Source organism: Amblyomma americanum, chromosome 7, assembly GCF_052857255.1.
Source record: "Amblyomma americanum isolate KBUSLIRL-KWMA chromosome 7, ASM5285725v1, whole genome shotgun sequence".
NCBI classification, from domain to species: domain Eukaryota; kingdom Metazoa; phylum Arthropoda; class Arachnida; order Ixodida; family Ixodidae; genus Amblyomma; species Amblyomma americanum.
Window position 1 is genome coordinate 15,655,902 of NC_135503.1, and position 19,179 is coordinate 15,675,080.

The 19,179-nt window shown below is 48.2% G+C and overlaps 1 protein-coding gene across 2 annotated transcripts in view; it reads left to right on the plus strand.

Annotated features, from left to right (window-relative positions):
* LOC144098546 (uncharacterized) overlaps positions 1-18,115 on the plus strand; it is a 220,089-nt gene extending 201,974 nt beyond the window's left edge. For both annotated transcript variants that reach the window (XM_077631276.1, XM_077631278.1), the window contains one exon: positions 17,979-18,115. In XM_077631276.1, the coding sequence (XP_077487402.1) occupies position 17,979 (1 nt within the window). In that variant the 3' untranslated portion in view covers positions 17,980-18,115. The remainder of the gene's footprint in view (positions 1-17,978) is intronic.
* The last annotated feature ends 1,064 nt before the right edge of the window (positions 18,116-19,179 follow it).

Genomic DNA, 19,179 nt, shown 5'->3' on the forward strand with positions numbered 1-19,179 from the left:
TGTACTCTTCTCGACGCAGGTACTCGTCGATTTCGTGCGGACGTTGTCCGAAGCGTGGTCGTGGGGCGTTAACGGCAAATCCTCGAAGACCGATACGTCGGTACGGGCAGTGACGAAGAATATGGCCGGCCTCACCGCAATGGAAGCACAACGGCCGGTTGTCGGAAGTCCTCCAGGCGTCGCATTTCCTGGGGCTTGAGCGTCGGTCATAGGCTGGGCGGGCGGGGGCTGGGAGGCGGCGTTGTGGAACGATTGGCTCATCTCGGGGAGGACGTGGGGGTTGTCGCTGGGGCTGAGCAGTACTTACTGCAGCGGCGTAGGTCATGGCCGGAGGTTCTGTGGCCGTCGGGGTGCAAGTGCCTGTTGCACTTCTTCCCGTACCACATCCATCAGAGTTGCTGCTTGTGGCTGTGGGGAAGATGGCAGTAATCGGCGTAGCTCCTCTCGGACGATTTCGCGGATAACTTCCCGCAAGCTGTCGCTGGTGGTGGCCGGCGTGTCCGAACGGATTGCACAGGCAGAGGAAGGGCGATTGTACTGCCGAGCTCGAATGTCGAGGGTATTCTCAATCGTGCAGGCTTCTTGCATAAACTCCTCGACTGTTTTTGGCGGCTGGCGGACGAGGCTTGCAAAGAGTTGTTGTTTTACGCCACGCATTAAAAACTGAACTTTCTTTTCCTCGGTCATCCCGGGATCGGCGCGGCGAAATAGGCGCTTCATCTCCTCGACGTAACTGCGGACGGGCTCATTCGGAAGCTGGATCCTGGACTCGAGGAGTCGTTCGGCTCTTTCTTTCCTCACGACACTGGTGAATACCTTCAATAGTTCTCTCTTGAATAGCTCCCATGTCGTAAGGGACGACTCGTAGTTTTCGTACCACGTGCGTGCGGAGCCATCCAATGAGAAAAAAACGTGTCCAATCTTTGCCGCATCATCCCACTTGTTGAATGACGCCACGCGCTCAAATTGGTCCAACCATTCTTCAGGGTCTTCGCCTAGGGATCCATTGAAAGTTGGCGGCACCCGCGGCTGCTGCAGTATGATCGGTGTCGACATCTTTGGCGAGGTTGCAGTGCTGGTAGCAGCGTCTTTTCGCTGTCTGGTGCGGTCCGGCAGTTTCCCGAACTCAGGCTCCTCTCCCTGGAGACGTCGGCTGGCTCGCTGAGCTGCTGGTTCGTCCTCGGGTGTGAAGCGCTCAGGGCTGGGTTCACGACTTGAAGGGGGCGTCCGGAACATGGAAGTTACCCAGCACCTCCACCAGATGTCACGTAGTGGTGACGGCAGTCGAAGCAGCGATGAAGACGGACGAAAGGGTCTTCTAAAAGAACTGTTTATTGGGCTGACTTGCACCCAAAATGGACTGAATCACTCGGCGGCGGCGAAGCGACAAGCGTGCTCGGCGGTCGTCGAACAGAATGCCCGCCGCTGTCGGCCGTGCTCAATTTAAAGCTGATAGCGAACATTCGAGATAAAGGGCGCAAAGTTACTAGAACATTCCGGAACAACGTAGAATCAGCTTTGCCTGGCTGCGATCAATCGAGATAAATCTAGTCGCGTCTTGCGTCGCAAACAAAGCGATAAGGTGGTGTCGCGGCAGATTTGAAAAACGAACAAACACTGGAAATATTCGCGGCAATATTCCTTCGACATGCAGAGCATGACATTGTATCTGTGATCCCTATTGAGTCGTTACTATTATAAAACGCCTCAACTATTCGATATAGAGCGTTTCTTTGTCGCTGCACGCTGCCAAAATTATTCGGAACCTAGACCACTCGGCCATTTCCTGGAAGGCGGTTGAATACTCGAAATTGAACTCACTTCATTTATTTCACCACAAATATGCATGATTGAATTGAATTGAATTGAAAATCTGGTGGAACTTTTTCTAAAGCATAGCAGTGTATAATTTTGACGAAAACGAAAGCGTACAAGAAGACGGGGACAGAGACATAGGACACAGCGCTGTGTCCACTCTCAAGTCTCCGACTTCCTGTAAGCTCAAGTTTTTTGTAGCGAGAGCTACACTGGGCTACCAGTCGAGCATTCCGCGGTACATAAGAGAGGAAAGTTGTGCGCATGCGTCGTTACCATGGCAACCAAAGAGGAGCAAAGTGCGGCGCTCACTTCGCCGTCGACGCGGCCGCGCGCCTGCTCTACCGTCCAACCCGAGCGTGACGTCACGCGGATGAGCAGTTGTGCGCATGCGCCGATACCATGGTAAACAGACAGACGCCACAGCTGCGCCGCACGCTTCGTTCCCGCCTCTCCGCACGCCGCTCTATCACCCGAACCCCGCGTCGAATGTGCAGGATTGCCTATAAAAGGCGGAGATGTAGTGGGCGTCTGTATCAGAACGTTTGACATGCATGCAGAGAAGGAGAGTCCAGCCGCTGCTAAACGCCGGTTTAGACAAGAGAAGATTAACTCTTTGTCCTGAGGATGTCGCCTGGCAGTTGGCTTGAACCAAATAAGAACGCTGGAGTCTGTGTACGTGAAACAAGGTATCACCGCTGGCAGACATCTCTCTTTGATTGCGGGATAATAATGGCGAAGCCTGCGGTGTTTGGCTTCTGCAAAGCGGCATTTTCATCCAAGGAGTCTACGTGGCACTGGGAACATCTGTCAAGCAGACAATTGATGTGGTTGCCGCGTGTATACCAGCCTACGGCACGGTTTTACAGTTGTGTGTGACTCTGGGTGATTTCAACAGGAAACAGGACACTCTTAGTCAATGTATGAAAGAAAAGTTTGACTTTAATTTAGCTTCGGACCCTCACGCCCAGACTACACAATAGGGAACTACTATAGAGCTTGTATACTAAAGAGGCTCTACCAAATCGAAATACTGTATCGACAAAATTGAGACCGCTGCGTACTACTTCAAAGATCGTCGGGCAGTCTTCGTCTCTGTGAAGCAAAATGAATAAAAGCTGTGTATACGCAATGCCTCTCATTGCTAAACATACAGTGACCACAACAAGCTCAGCCAGGGAAACGTTCCTCTCGCTACGTATATCCTGGCATAGCCGAGCTAAGCCACTGCCAATTTTTTCAAAAATATGGACAACCAATTAGCCCAAAAAACAGCCTTGTTAATAGCAGCGTAGCATGACTAACGTGCGCGAAAGAAAAAGTTACCGTCGTTTGCGTTCAGGATGTGCCGAGCGATTAGCGAGAGTGGGTGCGCAAAATGATAAACGCAATGATGACGCTGCAACTTAACTCGTCTACCATTGCCATTAAACAAACTAATAGTGGCTTCCAATCGCAGAGTTGGAGCACTTCTGGAGCAACGTTTCCTGCTCTTTTCGGAGCAACTGTATTTCAAACGCAGATCTGAGCCACGGATCGCGTCTTCCAATCGTAGACAGGGAGCGGTTGCCGAGCCGGGATTGCTTCGTGGAGCAGTCGGGACTGCTCCGCCGAAATCGGCGGATCCGACCGGAAGTTTGCGTGACGTTCTTTTTCAGCGGCGATAGCGGCGCCCTACATGCTCTGGCCTGCATGCTCTGGCCAGAGCAAGTTGACTCCGATCGCAATTTCAAGTCGCGCACTCTGCGCCGGATTCAGGCGCTCTGTCACAGAGCGCGCAGACCGCTCCGGGCCTGCGATTGGAATTCACCAATAGATAGCCGCAATAGGCTATGGATGAAGACTTTTAGCAGACGGTAGGCATTTTAGCGCAGACCTATGCCGGTTTAGTGGACGCTTACTCGGCCCGCACAGTGCCTCCCCATTCTCCCACACGTGCCTCTGCACGTGCGCAGTACGCTTCCGCTATGCTAAAAGCCTAGAATCATTGGGGGGACTCATCGGTGAGGGGAAGTGGGCTCTGGGTCACGATCGGGTTTAGAGCCTTCGGTTTGGTTGCTCAAGTTGGTACCCGCCGGATGGTGGAGTCAAGGTTAGGATGGCCGTAGGATGGTTGTGCTTGAGCCAGCGGCTACCTATAATATGTACACAGTTGTCCATCTTTTGGCTATGGAAGATGACATGCGGACGGGATGACGATGACACCGACAATGACGACGACAACGTGAAAGAGGGCGAACTCGATCAATACAGCGAACGCTGTAAACTAGAAAAAAAAATAAATATTTAATCGTGCGAAGATCTCCGCTCTGTCTCTTTATTAAATCGGTGAAAATTCACAGCCATTCAGATGGTAAATGAAGCAGGAAATAATTTGGGACAAGTAGATGCATGTGGCGCATGGACCGAAATGCTGGAGAAAAGGGACACTCAATGAACGATCGCCTTGGCTAGTGTCATTAATACTTGCGGAAAGAAAGAGAAATCCTGCGGTCTAAGCGCTGTCAGAAGTATCTTCATTTTACTTTTTGTTTCGGCAGCCCCAAATTTAACGGAACTAAAATATGTGCTAGCACGCGTTTTAGGCCCCTAACTACCTTGACACATATTCAGCAATCGCTGGCTGAAAGGGAACCCGGGTTCCATCGCCACTTTACCTACCCAGGGTTTGTCAAGGGGACGGGCTTCCCGGCATAAATTACCTTCACGCCGTCATCCTTTCTTCGACACCTGTCCGGGCTACAAGACTCAGCTACCCATTCAAGGGAGTAGAGTTTCCCTTCCAACAGCGTGTACACTCTATATCGCTACACAGCAAGGAGCGAGCCCGACAATGCCACCCCTGCGCAAGCAAGCAGTCCGGCCTCGTTGGTGCCGAAGCGATAGCAGCACAGAACAAAGAGCACGAACAGGGAGACAAGCGGCCGTTCCGGTCGCTCAGCGAGACCAGCGTGCATGGCGCATTCATCGCGCCAACACAATGGCCACAATGAAAAACATGAAGAAGCGCGAAGCGAAGGGCGAGGGATGAAAAGGGGTGGTGGATATCCGCCACGGTGGGTGGGTGGGTGAGGAGCCTTTCGTGCCGTCGCGCAAGCTCCACTCCAAAAGGCCGTTGGGCACACACAGCGGGAGACAATGCCCCGGCCTTCCTTCCCTTCGCTTAGCCAAGCGGCGTTGCATTCCCTTTCTCCGGTTCTTCCCTATCCTCCTTTCCTTTCCCACATTTTTTTTCTCCCCTTGAGCCGGACACGCTTGTTCAGCACAGACATGGCCCAGCTACCGCGGCAAGAAAGCCCGAGCGCGCGCGCCACCGAAGCGATAAGCGTGGAGCAGACTATGTGTAGCACAGAGTTTCGGCCGGCCTTCCGAGGGTTTGCGAAACGCCTCATTAGCAGTCTAATTAAAAGCGAAAGGGACGGTGTCGGGAAGGGGGCCGCTGAGGATAGCGAGCGGATGTCATTGTTTCGTGGCGGAACCACGAAAAAAGAAATTCGTATCGAGGAACGTGTAAAGGCACTGTCTCGTGCCACAGGCTATACGCCTCTCTACTTCGCGCTTCAGCATGCGGTAACGATTGCTTCGGTAGCTACTGCGTTGCCATTGAATACGGGGGAAGAGACCATCTCGTACCTCCGTTCCTTATTACTCCTTATTTTTATTTGCAGTAGCCAGAGGTTTGCTCTCGATAAGGCTTGGGACGCACTTTGCTGCTGCTCTCTGAGCGCTCATGTTTCCACACGCTTCACAGGCGACTTGCATAAGAGTGACTCAGTGAGGGCTAGCTTTTTCTTTTTCACGCCGTCGCCATGAATACTGCTGCTCGTATTTGGAGAGAAACTACTTAGGCAACGTTTCAAGCACGTCTTATCTTTAGGCAGATGACGCTTGCTGGTTTGTTCTGCAGTGAGGTGTGGTTACTAAAGAAAGCTCTAGATGAAGCTCATACTGCCCTGGGCGCAAGCATACAGGAAGATCCACGTATCACAAGACTAGTGAAAAGGATCGCTTCTACCCTTCTAGTGACGGAAACATCAGGTGAAAGCATAGTTTCTTTCCTGGTAAAATGTAAAAAGAGTAGTGGCGATCGTTTTAATGGGGTGAAGCGTAAAAACAGTGTGCGTAACACTTAAAATAGAAGGGCCGTTTCGAATCGCTTCACTGGTCTCGTCTCGACTTTGAGTGGACAAATAGAAAGCAAAGCTGAAGGTCGAAAAGACAAATAAAAAAGCACTGCAAGCTCCGAAAAGCGGAGATATCGAAATTAATGCACACGCCGTTTCCACTTATTTAAAGACCCACCGAAATGAACGCAAATGTACGCACAGTACACGAAAAAAAAATATTTTCCAAACTTGTCTCATGCTTTTAAAACAGTCTTAAACATGCTCACCTGCACACTTTCACCGAGGCAGCGTACGCAAATGTTAAGAATAGCGATTCTCTCCTTGACTTGACATACCATTAAAAAAAAATCCAGTTCTGCTAGTTCTATATACCACTGGCTTCAACTTCTTGCATTCCTAGGACGCGGAAAGACGTTAAATAACTTGATATTCTAAAAACAGTCGGTCGCCTCGTGCGCGCACAGACATATTTGCATTTGCCTCACTCATAAAGGGGCGGGGTATGGGACCGGTGCGCCTTTATAGTACAGTGATGAAAAATAGCAGTCCCGTGTTATACAGAAAACATCGTTCTGTTCCAATTCTTGTTGCAGAAAGTTCATGTCAAAAGTCATTATCTCGTCCATATACCCTTCGACGCGAGCGTATCTGCTGTGTTAAAGCAATGTCCTTTTTGAGTGTATTAGGTGCAGCCAGGCGCACACAAAACGCAAGAATAAAACGCCTACACAGTGCTTTCTTTCCCTAACTCAGTGTATCTTCTCCTTCAACAACTCAACTCGGGTCCAAACCTCGGCTGCCTCTCGTCACTATGGAGTCCAAAATCCTTGAGCTCAGCACATAAAGCATGCACTGGAGCGAGGCTTGCAGAGCTCTTTGAACCACGCATAAAAACTGCCGGGCAGCATTTGTATGAAACAAAAGAAATATCCATATAAGAGCGAAATAGCAAAAATAGCGAACAGAGAGATTTCTGCATTATGCATGCGTGCCGAGCCGGTGCCTACGACTCGGGCTTTGATTTATAATTCATACACTGAGCTCTGACTTAAGCTTTTCTTGTTATTGGAAAGTCTCTGTTTCGCCCTTTGCCCCTTTCATTCATATTTCTCTGCCTTGAAGTTGTGTGCTCAGTTCTCGAGTTCGCGGCGCCAAGCACTTTTTGGCGAACAGCGCAGAGAGCAAGACAAGCTAGTTTTCCCTTTCAGTAAATCATTCATGTCTTACTTGAGTAGGAAGAGGAGCCAAAGAAGAGGGGGGGGGGGGTGAGGCAATGAGAAGAGGTTTGATGAAGAAAGGCATTCCAGTGTGAAACAACATGAGAACGGGAGAAACATCCTGACGCTACGTAAATAATGGCTGGCGAAAGTTGCCTTATAAGCTTTTCGCTATGTGCATGCTATCTTGGGTTAAGAAAATCGTTTCTTAATGTAGAATGACCAGCCCATTTTATTCGTTGAGTGAGTGAGTGAGTGAGTGAGTGAGTGAGTGAGTGAGTGAGTGAGTGAGTGAGTGAGTGAGTGAGTGAGTGAGTGAGTGAGTGAGTGAGTGAGTGAGTGAGTGAGTGAGTGAGTGAGTGAGTGAGTGAGTGAGTGAGTGAGTGAGTGAGTGAGTGAGTGAGTGAGTGAGTGAGTGAGTGAGTGAGTGCAGGCATTCTTATATAAAGGCGCCTTTCAGTAAACGCAACATATTCATAATTTTTTCTTTATGATAACGTGCCACCACAAACCGTAATCATGTATTATTGAAGTGTCCACACGAAAAGTCAAATGTAAGCTTGAGTTATTCAGCAGGCAACATCCCTTAAGAATAAAGATTAGGACTAACTGTCGAGAACGCCTGCTATCAGTAGACGCTAGTCATAAGCCCATAAATGTTCAGTGTTAATAATTTGCTATTTTATCCTGCAGGTAGTCAAAAAAATTACTTTTTTATGTATTTCTATGTACTCTTCTGTACGTGCACTTCCGTCGTATCTTAATTATTCGCTCAAAACGTAGTCAGCACTCTTCCTCTCTGGTAATATTTTTGTACCTGTGAGAATTTTACCGCAACTGACTACCAATATCCAAAAACTCTTCTCACATCATTGCATGATATACTTAGTAGTGACATATTTATGAAAATGAGGCATTTTTTCCGTAAATTGAAGTAATGTCCGACCGAAGGAGTACGAGGTGTTCATTTTATCGCAATGCCTCCACGAGCCTTCGCTTATGCAAACAAGAATCGCGCTTATGGCGGACGTGGAGTATTGTTTTTCTGCGGCTGGCAAGCAGAAACATGTGAAAATGGAGATTATTTTTTTTTGCTATTTTTGGAGCTCATTTTACGCGCCTTCGTATATGACTCTTTGGATTTAATCCCTTGGAACGGCAAGGAGAAATGAATTTAACACGGACGACGACGAATGAAGCTCGATTCTGTGTAGAAAAAAACGTGGCCACGATAAGAAAATAAGCGTTTCTTTCATTGCAGTTAAGACCAAAGGGGCAAAATATGGAGCAAAAGAAAAAAAAGAATGATTTAGTCCAACAGCAGCCGTGTCCTCTAACCTCTGCACTGCGTTAAATGACCAGACTGACGTCTGAAAGAAAAAAGCGACAGAAAGCACTTTCCGTCGAAAATATCTCAAGGAGTGAATTTCGGGCAAATGACCGTCAAAACAGGAAACAACTTAAACATCAGACGGTTGTTGCTTTGGGTGCTTATTTTAAGCGTCCGTTTGCTATGACTGCCATTTGCGACAACATACGCGGCGAGCGATTAGGGTAGCTGGTTTGCCGTGATGAAAAATATAGCGCTCAAAACACAGGACGATACGAAGAGGACAGCGCATGCGCCGACGTTCAAATTATTTTGTTCGAGGCAAGCGCAAGTTTCGTACACTGCGAGAGGATTAATTTATCTTCCCACAAGTCACTTTCCACACGCGCCTTCAGGAGGTTTGGTAGAAAGCGACTTGAAAGTGCGGCGGAAAGTGGCTTGGGGCAGCGCGATCGTATTTGGGGATGATGTCTTCACGTTCCCGCAGTGCACAAAACCCCGGACTTGCGTTGAATGCAATAAGTTAGCACATGTGGTGTTCTCTTCGTGTTGTCCTGTGTTTCGAGGGCTACATGTTTCGTCGTTTCGAGCGACATCCGCTAAACCACCTGCAGTATGACATACTGCTCCCGGCCTATTGTCCTCCTTTTTCGTGGGATACAACCTCGACTAACACTCATAGGAGCTGCTCATACAAACGGCCGTCGTCATGAAAAACACGTGAAAAAATCCAACGTTCCTTTTATTCCGATAACATTGCAGTACACACTGAGCCTGAGTCTACAAGCTATGAGAGTGCACATTGAGCCTGAGTTTACAGGCGACTCAAACTATATACAATGGATGCCGTAGTGAAGGGCTCCGGAAATTTTGACCACCTAGGCTCTTTACCGTGCACTGACATCGCACAGTACACTTCCATCGAAATTCTACCACCGCGTCTTTAGGGTCAGAAGCCGAGCATCATAACCACTGAGCCACCGCGGCAGCTCTTTGAGTTCGTGTAACTACATAATTTTTTTTTGTAGCGAAATTCTTGCAGAAAGGACAGCCCCTTCTGCGGTACTGCGCAATCCCCTGACATCGCTGCAGAGCAAAGTTCTATCGAGGCCACAGGCACGTCGGAAATATTACAAAAAAATTGTCGTTATTTCAAGGCGGAGGAAAATTTAATCATTTTTTGAAACTGACTCTTGTCTTACTCAAATGGGTACCTGCGTATATATGTTTCTACCACCAGAAAAACACCTAAACCTCCTGAAGCCCCTCCTAATCCCATACAGTTATGACAGGGCTGTAATTAAAGGAGGGGTAGATGCAATTCTGAAGTGCAAGGCATGGCGTTCTGAATTAAAATGTTTGCTTGATTGTCTCACTTTCTCTCTTTCTTATTTCGTGCAGCCCGCCGCGGTGGCTGAGTGGTTATGATGCTCGGCTGCTGGCCCGAAAGACGCGGGTTCGAACCCGGCCGCGGCGGTTTAATTTCGATGGAGGCGAAATTCTAGAGGCCCGTGTGCTGTGCGATGTCAGTGCGCGTTTAAGAACCCCAGGTGGTCGAAATTTCCGGAGCCCTTCACTACGGCGTCTCTCATAGCCCGAGTCGCTTTGGGACGTTAAACTCCCATAAACCAAACCTTATTTGGTGCATGTAAGAGGTTTCGCTGAGCTGTCAAACAACCATAACACGTTGCTTGTTGTAATGTTTTCTGAAAAAAAAAGGACTAAAAATGCACAGGTAGTATCAGTAAAGTTGTAAGGTCTGTTCGCAGGCCTTCCTAGGTTCGTTAACTTCTTCGCACCAGAGGTGCCCACCGCCAGAGACGGTTGCTTGATTTGATGACCGAAGGCTTTCTTCGCACCAGGGATGCCCCATCAGAGACGGTCTTGCGACGAATTAGAATGCAGGTATTGAGGGAGTATGACGACTGTTTTATATACAAAAATTTACATTAGAAACAACTTGGTGCACAAGAGACAATTTAAATAGCAATAAGGTTAAACAACAAAAAGGTGAAACTGGCTAACACAAGGGGAGGCCCCTACTCGGCATATCCGAAGATGAATAACATCTGACCTTAGCCCAGAACGATTTTCCAGGGCTCCGGGTCCTGGTTTTAAAGACCTAAAGACCCGGTCCATATTCGGTAGCCTCCAATCACGTCAAACTATTAATATGATTGGTTAAACAAGAGTATGGCCGGCCCTCTAATTTCCGCCAGGTATATGACCCTCTCACTAAAGTAAACAACACAAAAATAGACATCAAATTCCTTCCAAAAAAGAAAAACCCATTTTCTCAGAAGGCGCCACAACCATTCCTCCACAGGTTTGCCTGCCCCGCCCGGCAGCCTTTTCAGTATTAACCAAAACACTCCCACCCACGGAGAAAGAAAAGCAAAAACTACCACACAACCGTGCCCGCACGTGCAATCGGTTTCGTCAAAGCTCGTCAACCCTGGCACCGTTCCGCAATTAGAGCTGTCATCGGACTCCGGCGGTGTGCTTCCGCTGTGTGCAACTGCCCGCTCGGTCCCGACTTTCCCAGGGGGATTAGCGTTTTCGTGAGCATACGCGGCTTAGCTTCAACACCGATACCCGTTCCTTGGGGTTATTTCAAATCTGGCCGCCGCTGCCCATCCGTAATTTTCATTGCTCCCCTCCTTGACAAGACTACTATTTTTCAAGACCTTCCCACGAGGTGCTCGTCGCAAGGTCACGTCGCGTTTGGTGTCTGTCAAGACGAGAGGAGGGGGGGGGGGGGGGGGGAGGGGGCTTTCGGCGCGAAAAAGCACGGAGTGCGAGGATTAAGCGCGCGGCCGCCGCTGTCAGCTGTGCTTGACTCTAACACGTGGGTTTCTTTTCAGCGCGCTCCGCCGCCGCCCGTCCCCAAATCGAGGCGGGGGGGGGGGGGGGGGGAGGTTCAAAGGGAGGCCGCCGCGCTGAGACGCAGAGACCGGGCGACCGGTCCTAATGACACCGCGGATCATCGATCCCTTACAGTATCTATGTGCATACCCCCCTGTTATGAAAAGAGTTTGTCTTTAAGGTGAATAAAGTGAAGTGAAGTGAAGGCTGTACCATTACAGCTACGGCATATCAAGATCAATCCTGAGTCGAACGTTACGTTAACAAGTATTTTTTTTTCCTACAGATTGTGTACTGCGCCTTGGTCTAGCCTCCCTACTCCACCTCTCAAAGTATTGCAGGCAGCACTGTAAAGCGTGGAACGTCGCAGAGTATTACTCCCTCGGTTTAACAAGGTCACAAAGGTTCAGGTCGGAAAACCAGCTGCTGCACGCGCCATTCCGAATCGCGAAAACAAGCTGCGCCGGATGTGGGAGCCAAAGAGCGAAAATGCGACGTTAAGTTTCCAGCTACCACCTCTGCCTCACATGCGCCGCAGGTAGCCATGTCTCGGCGGCTGCAGCGATTTGTAGTAGTGTGGTGCATGTTTTGTATCCTTGCTACAGCAGTCTTCATATATACCGTTCTCTTTTTGCGCACGCAAACGACAAGTGACAGCGTGCAGAGGAACCAGTCTGGGGTGAACGAAGCACTCGAAAGGAAAGACCGCATCCTCGGCCCAACCACCAGCTTGACGCCATTCAATGCATCTTTACATAGGAGAGTGGTAACGGTCACTGCCGAGACTGCTTGGAAGCGCGTCGACTGCTTTCTTGAAGGAACCGTTCCTCAACTACAGCAGAAGATGTGCGTTTGCCGCAAAGGCTGGCATGGTGCCGACTGCTCAGTTCCCGAAGCCCTGTGGTCGACCAAGAACTTTCAGGTATGGTACTCTCAGGGTCTCATAACACGTCGCTCCAGGCCGCGCAGTATTTTCAGCGGCGTCGTGATCAACCACGAGATCGACCTCTTCGAGATACGCGTGAGAGAGGTTGGGGACGCTGTGGATTACTACATCGTGTGCGAGTCCAACTTCACCTTTTTCGGTGAGGCGAAGCCGGCGCACTTCCAATCCAAACTGACCGCCGGATTTCTTCGCGACAACGCCAGCAAGATCATCCCTGTTGTCGTGGGCGACCGGAATTTCGACCACAATGACCCCTGGGCGCCGGAGAACTACTTGCGCACAACCCTGTGGCTAGAAGGTGAGCGTCGGCTCAAAAACGTACGAGATGACGACCTCGTGATGCTAGCCGACGCCGACGAGGTGCCCAGTCGTGACGTCTTGCTCTTCCTGAAGCATCACGACGGTTACGGTGAGCCGATCGCACTGCGCATGCGCTCGTTCTTGTACGGCTTCTTCTGGGAGATGGATAAGAAGACGGAAGTTGGAGCTGTGTGCACGGTGGCCTTCCTGCGCAAACTGTACAAAAACGACTTGGCGCGCCTTCGTCGAATGGATACGTACTCTCCCAGGATGCTGCCTCACACGGGGACGTTCCAGCTACCGTGGGTCATAGAAGGAACGTGGCCGCACTACGCCGGGTGGCACTGCTCGTGGTGCTTTGACGCTCGCGGCATACAGGTAAAGAAGGCTTACTGCGTGCACTTGAAGGCTGCTTTAATATTGTGAGTCCGCGATTAGTCGCACGTCCTCGTACTAAAAAAAAAAGGTTGGCAGGGGGGGGGGGGGGGCAGGGTAAGGAGAATCTATGAGCTGAGGATGCCCCTGGTTTATTGCTTAACAATGCTTTGCCTATGGTTGCAGTACATTACGCTCGTAGTTAGCGGTAAACCGACGATTTCTGAACTGTTGTCTAGAGTATGCAATTATTTATTTAATCAAGTCAAACACCCTTTTCTAGCCGCCGCGGTGGCTCAGTGGTTATAGCGCTCGGCTGCTGGCCCTAAAGAGGCGGGTTCGATTCTGGCAGTGACGGTCGAATTTCGGTGGAGGCGAAACTCTAGAGGCCCGTTTACTAAGCAATGTCAGTGCATGTTAGAGAACCCCAGGTGGTCGAAACTTCCGAGGTCCTACACTACGGCGTCCCTCGGAGTCTGAGTCGCTTTGGGACGTTAAACCCCATAGACCAAACCAAACCAAACACCTGGTCTGTCCGCATAGTGAAACACTGTTGCAAGCAACACCTGCTTCTCCCCTCTGACTGACTGAAGCGAATTTTTCCAATATGGTGTAAAGTATGAAGAAACCAAGAGCCGTTTTTATGCCGCTATGCGACATCTGCACACCGTAGGTGTAGACTGGGTAGCCATGGCTAAAGCGCTTAAATTCGTCGGAGGTCGCTAACAATAGGCGGCAGCTGTGGGTCACGTTTCCAGCTTGTTGCGAAGGAAAATGAGTGATCTCAAGAAGATCCACTCCCGTTGCCTAAGAAAAAGAATAAAGAAAATTACTTAGACGCTGTTTACATAAGAAATGGGGACAGGGCTTGGGAACTAGAAACATTCAGTGATCCCTCCTTCACGCTGTGGCCATGCGCACGAGACATAATGCACCTTCATTAGTTCCCGTTCCAAAGGCATTACATCGGATTGCCGTCCTTGCCGTAAGACCTGTAAGTAATAAGAGCACCCATTTGGTCCCTGCTAATCGGGCGCGGATCCGGCACAGACCACGTTTTCTGTTCTTTTTTTTTCTGTTTAGCGAATATACGCGAGCGGTAGCAGCGAAACACAGAAATCTGGGAGCAAGCCAAGGCTGACACATAACTTTCAGAGGTGCTTAGTTTTTTTTTTTTTCTCTTCGTTCCCCATTTTTCTTCACTTACTTCTCGAGTAGAAAACAAAACAAAACGTAAACAGAAATAGAAAATACAGCCATGTTTGGCCGCACGTGTCGATCATTAATGAGGCATCCTGGAGACCGAGAACCGCGAGGTACGCAGTTCTACTATATAAGCCATTGCGCAAAGGATGGACAGTTTTACTCTTGTACAGCATCATCGTCTCTCGGCCGACGGCTCAGAATCCTGCGTAGCCTTATCTTCGTAGTCCAGAAAAGGCTATCCGTGCCCTGGAGTTCAGCCCGCAGATTATTTTGTTAATGGCCCGAACCTTTCTTTCAGTTTTTGTTTTTGAAGCGAAGACCTTCACTACGCTAGGTAAAGGACTGATCGCGTAGACCGGATAATGACCTTGAACGACCTTCAGCCCCACCACGTTACCCGTGTATGGCCATATGTGGTACAGTTATGGTGGCAAACCCTTGACACATGACTTCTAGTTGACCTCTGACCTTTGACATTGGGTGACCTTTGGGTTGACCTTTGACCTTAATAACATCCAGTGGGGTGATGTAAAGTCACGTGATAACATCCGATGGGGGTGTCGTAAGATCATGTGGCACCACGTCGTAGCCACGTGGTCGTGTGGGTATATATAGAACGGCTGTCGCGAGCGCGTAAGCGGAGCTGGCATGGACGAACCTCAGACCCTCAGCAAGCGTGCTTGCTTTTCGCTGAATTCCAGGATTAACCAAGCTAAGCCACTGCCATTTTTACATCTCGTCTTATGAAACAGGGGTATGATAATTTTTAGTTGCACAACTATACATATTTACGCATAAATACCCATAACTATGCTGAACTGTATCCGTAGGCTATGCTGTTAGGTTACGGAGTTCCAATGCACGGCAACCATCCTTGGTAGCATGGCAAACCCATGTGCGTTAACGTTTCTTTCCTTACTTATTTTGGCGCTCGGAGCAGCAAATGCTCGCTACAAGAATATGAGTAAATATATATGTAAGTTTTTGTTCTGTTCTCTTGCGAACGAGCTGCTGTTCAGATTTGTGAGGGAGACAATAATTCTGGACGATGATGAACGCAGTTTCAGGGATGACTGGAATTTCTGCTTAATTTTCTGTGTAAAACTTGTCGGTTTACATTGAATTCAGGTCTGTGGCGAGGGGAGGCAACGTGCAGGTACTAAAACCTTGAGTTTTGCTTTGTTCAAGGGTGGCGCCTTTATTCTTAGTAGCATTACCTTGTCCTCAACTGATCGCGACCTTGTTTTGGGTCTTTGCGGCTTACGTGTTCTGCTATGTTCTTGAATACTTGTTGAGGTTTGTTGAGGAGGAGGAGTGCATTTTCTCTGTGTTCAGCGTTGTCAAATCATTTAAAAAGAGAGAAGTCGCGGCCCGAATTTTATGCTTCAACCTCACCAAAAAACAAGTCCCTAGTTCAGCAAAATTAAATTTTGCTGACTCAAAGATCTCCACAAAATGGTTTTAAATGTCACATTTGCATTCTGCGCTCTCCAAAACCTATGTACGCACTCAGTTCTCGCCAGTTTCCATGCAGATTTGGTGTGCTTGCCGACTATGGTCCGTTCGCTTCTTTTGGAACCCTTGCAAGCGCCTCTGAACGCTTACTTTATAAATATATATAATTCATTTAGGCACACAAAAACACACCAAGACACCACGTTAGATAAGAGCAAAAATGTTGTAGCGCCCGATTTTTGTAGATGACATCACAGTTTTTCAAGAAGGTCGGTCGAGGCTACGGGGCCAGCGTTTTGAAGCGAAAGGCTTCACTACGCTAGGTAAGGCAGTCATCGGGTAGACAGCACAAAGACCTTGAACGACCTTCACCCCAACTAATGATAGTCTTGTATGGCCATATGTTGTACAATTATGCTGTCAAATTCTTGACATATGACCTTTGGTTGACTTCTGGCCTCTGACCTTTGACATTGGGTGGTATTTTGGTTGACCTTTGGCCTTAAGAACATCCGATGGGTGATGTGAAGCCACGTGATGACATCCGATGGGGGTGTCGTAAGACCATGTGATACCACGTCATAGCCACGTGGTAGTGTGGGTATACATAGAACGGCTGTCGCGAACGTGTAGCGGAGCTGCCACGGACGAGCCTCAGACGCTTAGCAAGCGCCTTAATTTTCACTGAATCCAGGGTTAGCCAAGTTAAGCTACTGCCAATTTGTTTCTTCCATTAATAAGCGGGGTAGCGAATGTGGGGCCATACAAAGAGCAGAGAGCGGTGGTGGTCGACGGAGCAACGTGTGTCAGGTTAAGCACACCGCCTGTTTTCCTCAGTGGGGTATGGGAGTCGTTTATCAGGTCGGCAATGTTCGTTTGAAGGCGGCTAAATTTTTGAAAATGTTCGCCACGCGCACATTTATCAGTTCACTCTCGCTGCTATGGTTGTTGCCCCGATTCCGCTGACACGCACATTCTCATAAAACACATGGGTCAGCGCGCCCGTTAAAGACCGGAAGCTTCGCAGATAGCAAAGAATTATGATTTCCTGTGTAAGAAAACGAGCGCAGATTTTGCAAAGCTCGACTTCTCTTGCCAGGCCACACGTCACCTACGCTGGCTGTCTGTTTTTTCTGTTTTTCTCGTTCTTTTTTTCTTTGATCGGTTTTCCTTCTGCGTGTTCCATTGTTCCAAAAAGCTCAGCTGAAAGACGGCGGCTGTACGTGTTGTTTTGCTGTTCACGTCCCCGTACGTTTGCTCTGCTCAGATATGAAAGTTGCTTACAAATATCATTTACCTCCAAAAGATTCGGGAAAGCAAGTTTGAACGGCCCGCATCACAGTTCTGATGTCTTTCCTCGGCTGTTTTACGAAACGTCGATCTCTTTTACATTCTGCAACTTTTTCTCGCATTCAGTCGGAAGAGTTTTATTAGCCCATTTCTGTGATGTCAGAAATGAAGTAGAGCTTTCACCTTTCAGCTTGCTCTGCGGTGGACCTCTTTCAAAAAATTAAAGATGGCACTCTCCACATTGCGCACTAGGAGTATACGCTAGGTGTTGTTGCGCTGTCTTGTACAATTAAACAGACAAAAGCTAACCAACCGCGGATTTACAGGCAAAAATTAAAGTATGGCCAAGCCTAGAAGGAAAACTGTTCCGAGCTCCAAAGGTGCCTGAGGGATTTAAAAATCTGGGGCCTCTGCATGTTGCCGTCTAAATGTAAAACTGGAAGTGTTCAATATTCAGAGTATGCGGTTCGTATTGCAGGTCAGCGGCAAAGCACTTTATTCTGAGGGGGGGCATTCCACTTAACTGTGACGTAATTTTTACGTGCATGCGACCGAAATAAAGTTTACCTACATCTCGACCCACTAGAAAGTAGCTGCCACACTTTTATTCGTTAATTTTCCAGCAATCTTCATGGGGTTATATTACCCATTTATCTTTATTTTAGTCGAAGATTCAAGCATGTTCCGCATTTTTAATTAAGATGTCGTTTTGCGATGTCTGTAAATGCTACTGAATTCAAGGCGCACAATTTTCCCGTGAAATTTGCTCACATCCAGCATCCCAAGGAATTTAATGGCGCAGAATTATTTATGGTAATGGCCATCCTGCGCAATTATTTCCTAAGCACTGACAGTCGGCCTCCGGCCACCACCTCCTTCATTCGCTTAGCCCGTGTAACCGTCAGAAGTATGGCATTCACTGTCAGGCAGAGCAAAGGTTTTAAACTACGGCTTTTATCATTTTCTTTTGGCGATCGTGCCTCCACAGTAGTAACAGGTTTCGGTATAACGCTGAATCAATCCTAAGAAGTGTGCACCTGACAAACCTGCAGGTTAAGCTCACGGCCGCGCAGAAGGACGACGGCGTACGGTGGGGTGACTACGCAGAAAAAACGGACCTGGCCTACATCGACTCCCTGAGGAAGACTGGACGCTACTTCGACGGCAGCTCCCCGCTCAAGAATTGCAACGCTTACGAAGCTGCTCCGCCCTACGTCAGGGCGAATTTGGATCGGTTTCGCTATCTCATGATACCCTAGATTTGTCACTGTTCGTACGCTATGATGGCCTATGGAAATAGTCACCCACAATGCATGGTGGACCAAAATGATGTGTGAATGTGACCTACGTGGCAATGTTGTTTTTATTAGCATTCTTTCAGGCTATTTCTTGCATTACGAACTGTTTTCTATGGCATATTAAATATTTATGTGCTTACGTGGCAGATTGGAGATTGAAAGGGAATATTGCTGCTAGCGCAGAGCTAAAAGCATGCAAAGAAATACTCTGAACATTACTAGAAAGTTTTATTTTTTTGTTATCGGGTTGGTGATTTTATTTAGCTCAATTACACATAAAATTCAGTTGAATTGAATGCTTATTCTTTTCACGGAAATACAGGAGATTCAGTGGGTTTCCAGGAGATGTTTATACCAGGACCGCAGATCACAAAGCATCACCGAAGCCTCGAAGATTAAATTTCTTTTCTCTCAAGCTACGTATGAAAACATTAAAAGTGATGCCGTGTAAGGTGTTCAGTTGAAAGTACAACTGTACGTTAATTTATATCTAAATCACGTGTCCAGCTGTCTTTTATGATCCATCGTACGTTATCTAGTATCAGCCATGAAATGTGCCGAATCAGTATAGTAGAGTTGTTCAATATGACTTCGCCTTTACGTACAAATGGATTGCATTGTCATATAAAAATGTCTACTTATATCCTTTGCGTGGACCGGTAAACACTGTCTAGTGTTTTTGTACCTTCGCTCACGTGAATAAATTATGTGATTCGTGGTTTTACGCGATTCATGCCTCGCGAACACTGAGCGATAGCATTTCACGTGTTTAAGCCGATCGAGCTATAGTCAATACGACCATAACTAATAAAATGCCCTTCCACTCTTTTATACAGGTTTTATTCTATTTAACATGGTTATGTATCAAGTGCTCGATCTTGGGCTGTAGTTCTCTAAGTCTAAACTTTACTCTTCAGTGTCAGCCCTCCTGTTTTTTGTTCACAACTCTCCTCTA